Source organism: Apis mellifera, linkage group LG11 (genome assembly GCF_003254395.2).
Source record: "Apis mellifera strain DH4 linkage group LG11, Amel_HAv3.1, whole genome shotgun sequence".
NCBI classification, from domain to species: domain Eukaryota; kingdom Metazoa; phylum Arthropoda; class Insecta; order Hymenoptera; family Apidae; genus Apis; species Apis mellifera.
In genome coordinates this window covers 15823147-15836952 of record NC_037648.1, presented here as the reverse complement: position 1 = coordinate 15836952, position 13806 = coordinate 15823147, and the positions used below count along the sequence as shown (strand labels likewise).

General features: G+C 31.1%; 1 protein-coding gene across 6 annotated transcripts; it reads right to left on the bottom strand.

Moving 5' to 3' along the window:
• Window positions 1-1785: 1785 nt before the first annotated feature.
• Window positions 1786-13586, bottom strand: LOC725782 (alpha-actinin, sarcomeric). 6 transcript variants are annotated; one of them, XM_026443605.1, is made up of 12 exons: window positions 12475-12626; window positions 11952-12076; window positions 6352-6586; window positions 5939-6274; window positions 5609-5698; window positions 5067-5152; window positions 4508-4853; window positions 4119-4395; window positions 3845-4016; window positions 3091-3756; window positions 2705-3001; window positions 1786-2575 (listed from the first exon to the last, which is right to left on the bottom strand). In XM_026443605.1, exons 2-12 carry the CDS (start codon window positions 12051-12053, stop codon window positions 2417-2419), a joined length of 2766 nt encoding a protein of 921 aa, XP_026299390.1. In that variant the 5' UTR covers window positions 12054-12076; window positions 12475-12626; the 3' UTR covers window positions 1786-2416. The 6 variants fall into 6 exon arrangements, with proteins under 6 accessions (XP_026299390.1, XP_026299386.1, XP_026299387.1 ...); XM_026443601.1 differs by lacking the exons at window positions 5067-5152; window positions 12475-12626 and adding an exon at window positions 13373-13586 and having other exon boundaries at window positions 5613-5698; XM_026443602.1 differs by lacking the exons at window positions 5067-5152; window positions 12475-12626 and adding an exon at window positions 13397-13586 and having other exon boundaries at window positions 5613-5698.
• Between the last annotated feature and the right edge of the window lie 220 nt (window positions 13587-13806).

The following is a 13806-nucleotide window of genomic DNA, read 5'->3' as shown; positions in this document are numbered from 1 at the left end:
TTAAAATTGTAAATATTATTATTAAATTAATTGTAAAATTATAAGAATTATAATTATGCATACATGTGATTATTAATGAGAATGTATATGTGTACACAATACGATATTGAACATATCGAAAATTTGATTTTTTTTTTTTTTTTTTGGAAAGATTTCTTTCGGCATATACATACATTGAACACATACTTAGTGATTTTTAAATTAATTATGTTTTCACATTACGAATGTTCATAACTTCATCCATGGATATGTATATGTGTTGTACGTGAGTATACATATATATATATATGTATGTATGTATGTATGTATGTATGTACGTATGTATATATATACATATGTTTGCGTGTATATGTGCGTATGTGCGTGTGCGTGTGTACATTTGTATATCTTTTTTGTGTGTTCACAACATATATACTTGAACTTGTATGTAGTGTTTGTAGGTAGATCAGTGGATCTTTCTTTTTATATATATTTTTTTTTATCCCTATAAAAAGCCCAATATAATAACATTTTTTTTTTTTAACGAAAATAAAGATAAAAGAAATTACTGTGAAACCTCGCAAAAACGCGTTAAGATATAGATAGATTGAAGAAGCACTAAGTTCCAAGCAAGAGAAAAAAAAGTATACCGTGTACTTTTCCTCTTTTCTCGAATAATTGCATTTCACACACGAGCGTCTTCTCAACGGCATTGAGATTGATATAACATAATGATATTTGGACGACGAAATGATTCGATCGAATGATGAAATATTTTAGGCTTTTGTTGAAATATATAAATTGTGTGATCTGATACGCATGACACAAAAAAAAAAAAAAAAAAAAAAAAAATGGCGGTTGCTATTCGGAAATTTTACAATAATAATTAATTCTTATATTACAGTGGCCTTTCGTTTATCTTCACTTCTCTCAAATATTTATAAAAAATAAATACTTTGAAAAAGTGGCTTCGTTTACTACGGTAATTAATTATATCGGAACAATATAATAAATAATTATTTCATTCAAAATAAATAAATAATTTGCTTTCTTTAGCATCGTTTCGCAGCATTATTTGATATGCGATTTACGAAGGAGAAGAAAAAAAAAAAAAAAAAAAAAAAAAAAAAAGATAAAAGCGGCTTTCTCGTTTAAGAATTCGTTAATTACCGCTTAATTATAAAAAAAAAAAAAAACATTATGAACATTATGTTCGATTTCGAGCGTAATTATTTTTTTCTGGATCCTTAGCGAGAAGGTCGTTTTCGTACATATTTAGTACGCATTTTCAAAAATTCGTTTACATCGTTAATAATCTTAATTTATACACAGTTATTATGAATTTTCGCATTATTTTACGAACATCGATTTGCGCCTTATGTTTGAATTATTACATCTATTTCTTTTGAGAGAAGAAAAAAAAAAGAATTAATTTTAAAATTGGAAATAATAAAAAAATTCATCGATTTACGAAATTGCATTTTAGGAACTGTGAGACACACGTCTCGTATCACGTTATTTAAATACAATTGAAATAATCGTTTCATTTATGAAGATGAATCAAAAGGAAATTAAATTACATCTTGATAAAAACATTTGAATTCAATTCATCTTTGTCAATTATCGATAAACTATATATATTTTATATATATATATATATGATTTCTTTCTTAATAATATATGTAAAGGCTGCAATATCGGCGCACGTAATAAATTGTACATAATAAACCATTTAATTAAATTGCTCATTTTTAATACAATATTAATTTATGGAACAGTTTATAGTTTTATCCTTTTCTGGAACGCTTGCGAAAAGGAAATGCTTATTATTTGTCTCTATTATTTGATACTCGTGTGACTTCTCGGACATGTTTATATACAATTGAAATATTAACTTACTAATTATAGGACTCATCGCAGACATAGGCAAGAAGCAAACGTTCTAGAAGAACTTGATGTAACTTTGATTGTGTGCTATTCTTTTAACGTTAAGGTATCTTCTAAAAATTGTACATTTATTGTCACTGTACAGACTTATTTATTTAAGTACGGACCCTTTCTTATCGAGCATTATCGATTTTTTTTTTTTTTATCTCGTAACACAACAGACACAGACGTCGTCGTATCGACACAGCTCTCGGGTTCCTTTACGTTAAAAAAATATCACGAATAAAAAATTGCTAACACTCGTGACACGTATAAACAAATTAGACCTTTTTTTGAACGTTGTATCTTTTTAGGCTATTTCTTTTTTTCTTTCCTTTTTTTACCGTATCGAGATTCTTTCTCAATTTATAAAGATGCATCAGAAACGTGACGAATGTTTCGAATTTGATCCGTTTTCTTTTTTCTTTTTTCTTTCTTTTTTTTTTTTTTTTTTTTTTTTTTTTTAAATGGAAATCATCCAAAAGTTCTCTCAAATTTTTAACACGTATCTTTACAAATCCGATTCACCATACAGAGCAGTAGAGAACGAACGGTAATCTAATGCCCCAGGAATTGCGTTCGGTCCTTTATAAGGTGGCATTCGTTGAATACAATATTCAGCCTGATCAGGTGGCAATTCTCTTCTCAATTCATCTGCCAAGATGTACGGCTAAACGATACAAATTAGCAACGATTAATTTGCGTTTCGAAATGATATTATATATATATATTTTTTTTTATTATATATTATATAAATTAAATATATATATATTATATAAATTAAAAAAGCATTGCAAACCTTGTCTCCGGCAAGTATACGGAAACTATCGATAACTTGTTCAGCCGTATCCGTATCCGTGGACTCACGAGTCATAAAGTCTAGGAACGCATCAAAGTGTACGTAACCAGAATTATTTGGATCGACAATAGCTAGGATACGTTGGAAATCGATATCGCCTTGCCTATCCTTTCCAATAGAGTATCCGAGTGAAACGAGGCAAGACTTGAATTCATCAGGAGCCAATCTACCTGTACGATTCTTATCGAAATGATTGAAACTGCTACGAAATTCGTTAAGCTGTTCTTGCGTAATACCCTGTAATACGTATTACGTTAAATTTATATAAGTGTTTAATACCGGTTACTATTAAGAGAAAAAAAATGAATTATATAATGACAATTCACCTTCGAATCTCTGGTAAGAATTTGATTTTCGACCTCGTTGATATTACGATTTATAGAAGTGAGTAATTGTTCCCATCCAACACGTAACGTCTCCATGGTGTATTGAGTGTATCGGTTTTCAAATATCATACCCTCTTGAACAGCTTGATGAATCTTTTCCAATTCTTCAAGATGGACTTTGTACTGATAAACCGCCTGTTCATACTCTTTCAAACGATGCAGTTGATCTTCCAGAGTACCTTGAAGACCGAGGCCGATAGCCGTGACTGCGTCCAATTGGCGTTCTATCCACGGGCCAACTGCATTAGCCTTCTCGGCAAATTGTCGTCGAAGCAATTCGTTGTTCTGTTGTTTACGAAGCTCAGCTTGAAGCGTGCCGTCACGTTGGGGCACGAGTTGCCTGACATCGCTCCACTTCTTCGTAAGATCCAAGGCAGTTAGGGTGGTGTACGGATTTTCAAGGCCTCCAGGGATTTGGAATTGTTTGACTATCGATTCAACCTCGCGCACTAATCCCACGATAGCGTTGTATTCTTTGTCAGCTTCGCCAAGTGTTGCTTTGAACGCTGCGTGGGCATCCATCAATCCTTGAATTTCCTCCATCGTGTGGACGATAAACATATCTACTAGATCCTCCCTGGTTCCGTCCAACCAGTTATTAAATGGCTAAAAGATCATATAATATAACAATTAAATATAAAAACATATATACATCTTTTTAATACATAATATAAAATGATAAAGATGAACCCACAGCAGCTCGCTTAGCAAATTCCAAATGCAGAACGTCAATCTTTTCAAGAATACGCTCGGCTTCGTCTAGAGCTTGACGCCTACGTTGGGTAAGGGTACCCAAACGGTCCCATTGATCGCAAATTCGTTGACACCTGGCATTAACGGACGCGCTATCGTGGTATTCCAAAGTACTGAAAAAAGAAAAGGAAAGAAAAGATACGATTCATATTTACATCCCTTGCCAGAAAGAGATCCCATTGACACATTGAATCGTCATCAGATATTCCACATACTTGAGCTCTTGAGCGATAGCGGCTATCTGTTCTACCCGATCCTGATGAGCAGCAAGATCCGATTCGAAAGCTTCGTGCTTTTTCTTCAAAGCTTTGAGCTCGTTAAGCTTACATTGGCGGAAGTGTTGCGAGGTAAGCATCTCCTCCTTTCCTGCTGTCCATTCTTCATGCGCATCAGCTTTGTGCTTAAATTTCTGAGCCAAATGTTCCAAGCGTTCTAGACGCATCATTTCCGACAACAGCCACTCTTCAAATGATTTCTCTGCCAACTCCAAACCTACGAATGGATCAAATCTTAATACTTTTTGATAAAAAAGAAATATATGTATATATTGATATGTATATGTATATATGTATATATGTATATATTTCAAAATCGAATATTTTACCTTTCCAAGCCTTGTTTATATCGGATACCATTTTTCCTTCTGTTGGCATGTAAGCAGGTCGATTGCTCAATCTCAATTTCGTTTGCAAAGTATTGAAATTTGTTTCCAGCTTAGCTTTCTGCTCGACCCGGGGTGGTTTGTGCTTACGACGATACGTTCTATATTCTTCTAATTTCTTTTGACAGCCAGCAAGGGAGTTATCTGTTTGTCGACTAGCCAACCAAGGCATTGTTCGCCTTATCCACTCCAACAAATCAGATGCCAGACGTTCATACTCTTCCATCAGCCTTTCGTTCTCTTGATTCACTTTCAGAACTTTGCATATTCTATTCGCCGCTGTCTCTGCCTACATTGTAAATACATATATCAATTTAAAATAGGGAAGAAACAAAATCAAACAAATAAATTTTCTCTGATATATTGTACGTCATCAATCTGCATGTATAGATGATATTTTTTAAAACACATACGTATTTCCTTGATTGATAATTCAATCCAATCGGTCAAATTTATGCGATAATTTATTGTTATAGGTTAAGTTTGCAATATCACAACACACCTTTTGCGCACCGCTAAAACAGTGGTAGTAGGAAGAAACGTAGGTCATCACAGCTCGTTCATCAGGCATTGCTGTATTTCGCATATCTAAAAAAAAACACATTCGGAAAACTCAAACCATGCAATGTTAGCATAAAAGTGTCCATCGAAAAAATTTTTTTTTCTATCGATATTTCGACAATCGTAATTCTGTTCTGATAATAATTGAAAGAAATATATAATAATAATAATTGTCTCTAGTTAATAACATCATGGTCATGTATACACTATAGGAGTAATAAAAAAAAAATTTGTAATACATACAGTCAAGTCAAAAAAAATCTTTGCTCGAGAGTCAAGATTTTTTTTCTTTTTTTTTTTTTGTAAAAGTATGTATAAACATTTGAAACATAAACAATCATAACAGTTATACAATGAAATTAGCATTAACGAAACACTGTTAAGTGTAAGCATACGATCGTAATTGTATTAGTATTAGTGAAAGAGTGATAGCACAGGTCATTTTGTAACCAAAGTAAGGGAACAACACGCATTTCTTTACGCTGACCTGCTGAGCACCTTGGAACGCGTGGTAGTAGCAGGACACGTACGTCATGATTGCACGCTCATCTGGCTTGGGTGTGTTGATCAAATCTATATGATATTAAGGGAATAGAACATTAAGAATTTGTAACGTTTTAATAAAATAGTGAAAGCTCACTTCATCGATTTTTCCTTCATCCTAAACTCCTAAGAAAATGCCTAAGGTATAGGTTAAAAAAAAAAAAACTAACCTCTCGCGACGAAAAAATATTTAATATTTTCTTACTGCTTTGATAAAACAATATTTTTTTTTTTTTTTTGAAGAATCAAATTAATAATTTAATTACTTACCATCAGGATCTAACATACGAGGAATGTCGAGATATTTTTCAGCAACATCGAAGGCAGTGTTCAAATTCTCTAAAGGATTATCCTTGCTAAGTTTATTATAATCGATAAGATCCGGCCGATGACGATGAATAAGAGCGCAAAACGCCAAGCCATCTTTGAACGACAGATGGAAGTTTTGAACATTGACATTTTTATACGGTGCAGTTTTCCGCTGGCACCACAATAGAAGGCCCTCCTTAGCAGTCATTTCCTCCACGGAAATATCTTGAATGGCAAATCTTAATATAATGGTCCAGATCATACCCAATGTCATCTTCAAATTGCCATCCACGATTTCTAATTCGAGAATTATAAATAAACGGCATTAAATTTAAAAATAATAATAAATTTAATAAACGATCGTAAATATTTACCCTCTGCTCCAATAGAAACTAATTTCACGCCTTTACTGGCGATATAATCAAGAGCTTTGTTCACATTTGCAATCTTGTGGAACCTCATCTTTCCCCTGTCCGGTCTTGGAAGTGTTTCGCCAGAAATTACCTCGAGCAGTAACATTAATTTCAGTCCATTTCTAAAATCCTCCTCGATCGATTCGATGGCGGTTCCCGCTTTACGAAGATGCGAATTGCACCATGCTGTGAATGTCTGAAAGCATAAATATGTGTATACGTATACGTGTATGTATTGATATTGTCGATGGATATAATAATAATAATTATTATTCGAATTAAATAAACGAATGGTTTCATGGTTAAAAAGATTTTAAAATGAAGAATTGAGCTTGACTGCTACTTAGTGTATATTTTAGTAACGACCCCAATCACTCTTTGCTATATATATCTTCTGTCCCGGTTCTTAAATTGTTCTTCCTATTGGCTAAGATTTTCAAACCCTTGATATCTTGTAACAAAAAAATTCGATAAATCTGAACAATACGAAACAACGTTTTCCCATTTCACGATTGATCAATGCAATTTTATTATATTTTGAAAATTAAATGTTTATTTAATTGTTGTAAAATCAAAATATTCAAATGAAAATATAAATGTTTCTTGATTATCTTTTTTACTCTACATATACTACATGTATTAATGAAAATACACAAATCTTAGAACAATTTATAAATTCATCATAATTTTTTCTGAAATGTAACTAGAAAAATGTATCTAGAAAAATGTAACTAGAAAAATAATAAATAATGTAAATAATTTTAATGAAATTATAGGAAAAAATTTTTTATTGTTATTTATCAAAAATCATCACCTTTGGTAATCATAATACGTTTGACAAAAATAAATAAATATTACGGAAACAAATATTATGAAAATTTTTATAACATTATAGATAAATAATATAGTTAAGATGTGAATTGTATATCGTCAACAAGATGCATGAGAATTTGAAAAAATTACGAATCGGCATTCGTGAACTTTTTTTCAAAGAAATATAAAACGGAAAGAGAAAAATATTGTCTGAAATTTAATACGGGTAGCGTGAAGCGCGACCGGCCAAAATTGGACATGAGCCACCTTAACTTGTACGAGCGCTCTAAGATCTATTTGTAAAACATTGACTCCTCCCGCGCTGAGCGCCTAAGCATTTCGAAAACATTCTGATCCATTTTATTTTCGATAAGAATATTAAATTGATATTTTTTTTTTTTTATTTACAGTTAACGCATTATCTATTCGGTCTTTAGTTCAATTATCGGCGTGTTTATTTACATAACCTCAAGCTTATCGACGTGTCTAATTCAACCGATAAGCAAAAAATTTAGTGGAAAAAAAAAAAAAATTAAACCGAAAGAAATAACTCACGAATCTTTGAATTTTGCATTAAGAATTAATAACGAATGATACGAAAATTATCGAGGGATTAAATTTATTCGCTGATACAATATCCGATCTGTATCTATATGCATGAGAATCATGATCACATTTCTCGTGGGTAACCAAATTCTGTTTCAAAAATACGTTTTCGCGAGAATTCAAAAACATTTTATGATCTCGTAACCTTTTCTAACGCAATCATTCCTATAATTCTATAAATATAACTATAACGTTTTTGTTTTTTCCCCTCTGTAATAATTGCATAATACGAAAGGTTAGAAATATTACCGACCCAGCAAACGCTATTATGTAAATGGTAAACTTTGCAAAAATTAAAACGAATATCGAATTATGTAAACAAACAGTTATAATTGCAGAATAACAATGTATTACGAGGCTTTCTTTACTTACATTCGTGACTCATCCCTCTATCCTTCTATAAATGAAAGGAATGTCTCACGTGGCGGTGTGTTAATGACACGACGTTATAAACACAAACGATTTCTATGATACTTTGTTATCGATCGATCTATTGCAAAAATCAGTTGTTACGTATTTTTGCGCGATCTAATCAAAATTTTTTTTTTCTCTCTTTTTTAATCACATCGTGTTTAATTAATTACGACAATCGTATCTTACGAAAAAAAATACATATATATATATATACGAAACTTGAATAATTATACATTTTTACATTTATTAATATTTTTACTGCTACCTGCACCGATACCAAAAATAAACGCAGTTAAAACATGAAACGGCTTGAATACGATGCACATAATTCACGTAACCCAAATTCTAAATATCGCGCGTGAACATGCTTGCAATTTATGTCTATTCTTAAATCCAACATTGAATTTTTATCCGTGTCGAACTTCCGTAAGCCAAAGAAAAAAAAACCAAAGTGCACAAATTCTTCTTCTATTTTTTTCCTACCTTATATTTTAAACGATATAATATACGAAATTTATCGTCGGTGAATAATTATCGAATCAATTAATGAAGCTTTTTACGCAATTTTGCTTCACCTTGAAATACATCAACCTAAATGCGAGGTAAAATAATGAGATTGAGGAATCCAATTGGCAAGTTTTTACTTATGACACACGTGGCGATCCCACAATAAAATTATCATAAAAAATATTTACGAGAATTGATATAATTTATTGTTGACATATCGTAAGTTATCGCGACACTCTATCGATATACATCAATCTTGATGTATTATAGAAGCGAGTTTTGTTGAAAACAGATCAACAGGTAGCCTATGTAGGTAGTAGGTTAAATAGTAACCGTTGTACGTATATATATATATATATATACAACAAGTTGAACGGTTTGACGAAAGAGGTCTTCGATAGAAAATCGAATCGTTCTACTTGTCTTCCGTGGAATCTATCGTTCGATAGGTCGATTCCCGCGAGCTAATCGACCGCGGGAACTTTCGCGATTGTACGTGACGTGAGCAGTTCAGGTAAAGGAATCCCAAGGAAAAAGATATTACGCTACGATCATTTCCATTTCCTGAGCGCGCAGTGTCGAAAATAAGCCTGGAGTATCATACGTAACGAAAAACATCATGGTCGACGTTCTATTTACGGACAGTATCAAGGGAGCGGACGGAAATATTGAAAATTCATTCAAAGAAACTATTCCAACCGGTTTAACATTAAGCGTAGATTATTATCGCGTAATTATCGTTCGACCTTTGCGAACGACGAAATAGTCGACTGAAAATAGCGAATCGTGGGTGTCGAATTGCATTTTAACGAAGCATAATCATCGAATCGGTAATAAACAGAGGATAGAGAAGCGTGTTTCGCGCGTGCGGAACTTATCATCGCATAACAATCGGCTTACTGGTGCATAGTATAGTATGGGTCACCCGATTCCAATCTAAGATTTGGCGCACAGCCGAAACTTCTCAAAGGTTAACGATCTTCTCGCTCGCATCAAGGAAGAAATCGATCGATCAGCCCCCGTGTCACTCTCTTCGATTTTCTTTAAACACGTATACAATTGTTAATAATATTCGATCGTACGAAATAATTATATGAAATTCTTCTTCGAAACTGTATTACCACTTTAAAAATAAATAAATAAAATAAATAATAGATACGAAATAGATACGAGGAAACTCGAAAAGTTTAATACAATAGTAAATACACGTAACAATATATTGGGAGAGGTTAAACACCGGTTAAGTTTGAAAATGGCAATTAATCAAAGAGGATATGGACCTCGGCTATGATAGATGTCTTCGGCTGGTTGCAATATCTATATATATCGTCTATTTATACGATAAAGTCAGACGTTGTGCGAACGGAAACAACGATGAAAGTATTGCATACATCGATGCACGTATATCCCTGACAAACCATAGCGGAGTCCCACCGTATCGCATTGCGATACTAGTGACCAGTTGACAGTAATAAGTAACCAGTTAGATAAGCGATTCCATAACCTTCGACGATTCCGCGCAACACATTTCTACGTAGATGCGTTTCGCTATAACGATCGTTAATTTCTTCAATCGTATAAGGGTACAATTTATGACGAAATCCTGAATATTAATCAAAACCTGTGATATTAAAATCATTTTAATTAGTAATTGTCCTTTGAAAATTCAATTTTATAAAAAAAATTATACGTTTAATTAATCAATAATCAATAATCCATATATATATTCATTTATCTATTCGTTATACAAAAGATACATGGAATATTCTAAGAATTGTATCTACTGTTCATAAATATTGATAAAACTCTTACTGTGAATATACAAACTACGACATGGATTTATATAAACGAAATAAAAATATTCAAATTGTAGATACATAAAAATTTTAAATTCGAACAGCATTGTTAATTTATTAGAATATTACTATTTATTCCGGAATAATAAATCATCAAATCAGAAATACTTAGAATATACGATACAAATTAAGATTGATATCCAGGTAAAAAAAAGAATTGAAAAAATAGAGACTAGGAAGAAAATAAGAGGAAAATAAAATTTAATGGCCGTAATATTCATAAGAACAATAACTAATTCTATTTCGGTTTAATTTGCAGAACCAATTGTCAAATATCCTTCTGCAATAATTGTGTACAATCGATACTTTAAACAATGATAATAATCTCGGATGAGATTGTTTAAAACGTAAGAAATATCAACGAAAATTACCATGCCTCGAAGTGATTCAGTGCTCGATTATTTTTATCATAAAGTCTGAAAATACAATCCAAAGGGCTGCGGTTTAGCATCATATGTAATCGAGTCAGACCTGAGAGCCTTGAGCCTCTGCCAAAAATGAAGAAAACATTTTCAACGCGTACTTGAAGCTGTTCCATTTTATCAATTCACACCGTATTAATCTATCTTCCTTCTACCTTGTTCGAATAATTCTTATTAGCGTGATTATCTCTTCATATATCGAAATTTGCAAATTTGTGAATTGTGTAGAAAAAGAAATCCATTGTCGATCAAAAAATACTTTGCATTCCAATATTTTTACCAGACATTTCAAAATATAAATATAAATATAAATGTAAATAATAAAATTAACAAAGAAGCAAAAAATATTTCAGATATATAATGTAAAATGTAATTTCTAAATGCTTGAAAAATGAAATTAAAACTCAAAACTGAATAAATTTTTATCAAAAGATACAATTGATTTAACTGTTAGATGATATTAAGAAACTTTGGAAAAAATATATATATATATTATTAATAACTCATATAAAACAAAAATGATTACAATACAAAATATACTATACTTTTTTCAAACATATTTTTTCATTTTTTAAGAAAAGATTGTAGATAATGGATCAACTTTTTATATATTCACACTGTTGTGTTTGAAAAATTGTATTGTGTGAGGTTATGTACAGTATGTAGTTCGAAAATTTATATAGTCAAATGTTCCGTAAATGATGAATGTTCAAAATATAAAAATTACACCTTTTTAATTAAATGTTTATCAAAAGTTCTTGTCATACACAAGTCATACCTAAAAGTATAATAATAATAAAATACATCCGTTTTATTTACCCAACAAAATATATATATATATTATTTTTGCACAGTATATAATAATAGAATCAAAATTTTTTACCAAGATGAAAGAAAATATATAAAATATTATTAAACGGAAAAAGAATGAACTTAATTTTACCTTTTTCTGCTGTTTTTCCCAAGCCGGGTCCAAAAGACCTTCTCTCTCCCATTCTTCTTCTGGCTCCATGTATCCGTCTCCGTAAGCTTCCATGTCGTTCATCCTTTCGCGGATATTTCACGTTCCTTTAAATGTAAATGATTTCTGTGTGACACAGCTACAGACATTTCTGTATATAAAAATCAACAAACACTTGACCGATATGTTTTTCATACGATGATTTTGATAATAATCCAGATTGATAATTTTGTTCGAACTGTTTCTTACACTTGTATGATAATAAGAAGCAAATGATGATTTGGTACAGTATTTTTAATAAGAAAATAAAATTTTAATAAAACATGAAGCAATAAGAAATGCACGCGCGCACAATTAGAATAGAAGAATAGAAGAGGGTAAAAAAGGGAAAAATGAAAATAAAAATAGAAAAGATAAATTATTTTCTCTAAAAAAAAAAAAATGAAAATAATGGAAATAACTAAGAATGGAAAAGTGGTGTACGTTTTGTAACATGAAAACGTACCCGCTAAGTCCAGAAAATGTTCGGTTCGTGTCGTTCTTTCTCTCGCGCTGACCCCTCTGCCACGAGTCTGACACTCGATTTGCTCACCGGCGTACGAGCTTCCCCTCCCACATGCTCTCTCTCTCTCTCTCTCTCTCTCTCTCTCTCTCTCTCTCTCTCTCTCTCTCTCTCTCTCTCTCACTGTATTCTTTTTCCTCGTTCCTCATACACATTAACTTACTCGCTCACTTTCCCTGATTTTGTTCGTACCATTAATCCAATACCCCGTTACCCTTCCAAATATCCAGTTTTCATGAAACAGGCTCTATCACTTAATCGCTATAAATTATTTATAATTATATATATAATCCATTTAAAATATGCTAATAATATATAAATACATGATAAATCGAAAATTCCATTAATTAGCAAAATACATATGTCTTTATCAGAATATATATATGTACATTATCTTTTTCTTTCATTTCTTTTATTAATCTCATATTATTGCATTTAATAATATTTTTCTTTCTTACGAAATAAAATATAATGTATATGAAATTTAATTATTAAATTGTATATGAACCTTTATTATGAATCTTTATTTATAATTCAAAATTTAATTGTAATTTAATTAATAAATATTTTATAATATATAAATTATATTCAAAAATCAAATGAAAAAGAATTTCATTCATTTACTATTAAAATATTATTTTCGTTCAAAATGCGCACACAATTGATTAAAATGAAAAGAAATGATATGTAATTTGAAACATAAGAAATCTCATTTAAATAAAATTTTACGATGAATGAATGAAGTAGTTTCATAAGATTTTTACAATATAATGAAATCTTGTTATATTTATTAGTCTGTTTCAAAACCATTTAAAACTGAGTTTCATAGAAAACTACATACCCCGATACATCTGCCGAAACTAACCTCCGTTCTTCTTTTAAACGCGAATCTCGCCCAGCAAACGACTTAGAGAATACGAAGATATCGAAAATAGTATCAGAGACGACGAAGACACCTGATTCACCCACACACGATAAAAATAGTACGGTAATTCGCGTGAAATTCCCAAAACAACGAGAGCAACACCATTCCTCCGAAACTTCACGGACGAGCAAACATAAACATTTTATATGTAGAACGGCAACAATTACATCCATTTCTTCTAAATCACAATTTTTTATTTCTTACTTATTTTGAAATTTTTTATTTATTATTTTCAATTTAAAAAATAGTAATATATATTTTCTAATAATAAATTGTAATGAATTTTATAAATTTAATTATTATAAATTCTATATACATTTTTATTGTGTATTATATAAAATTAATGAATT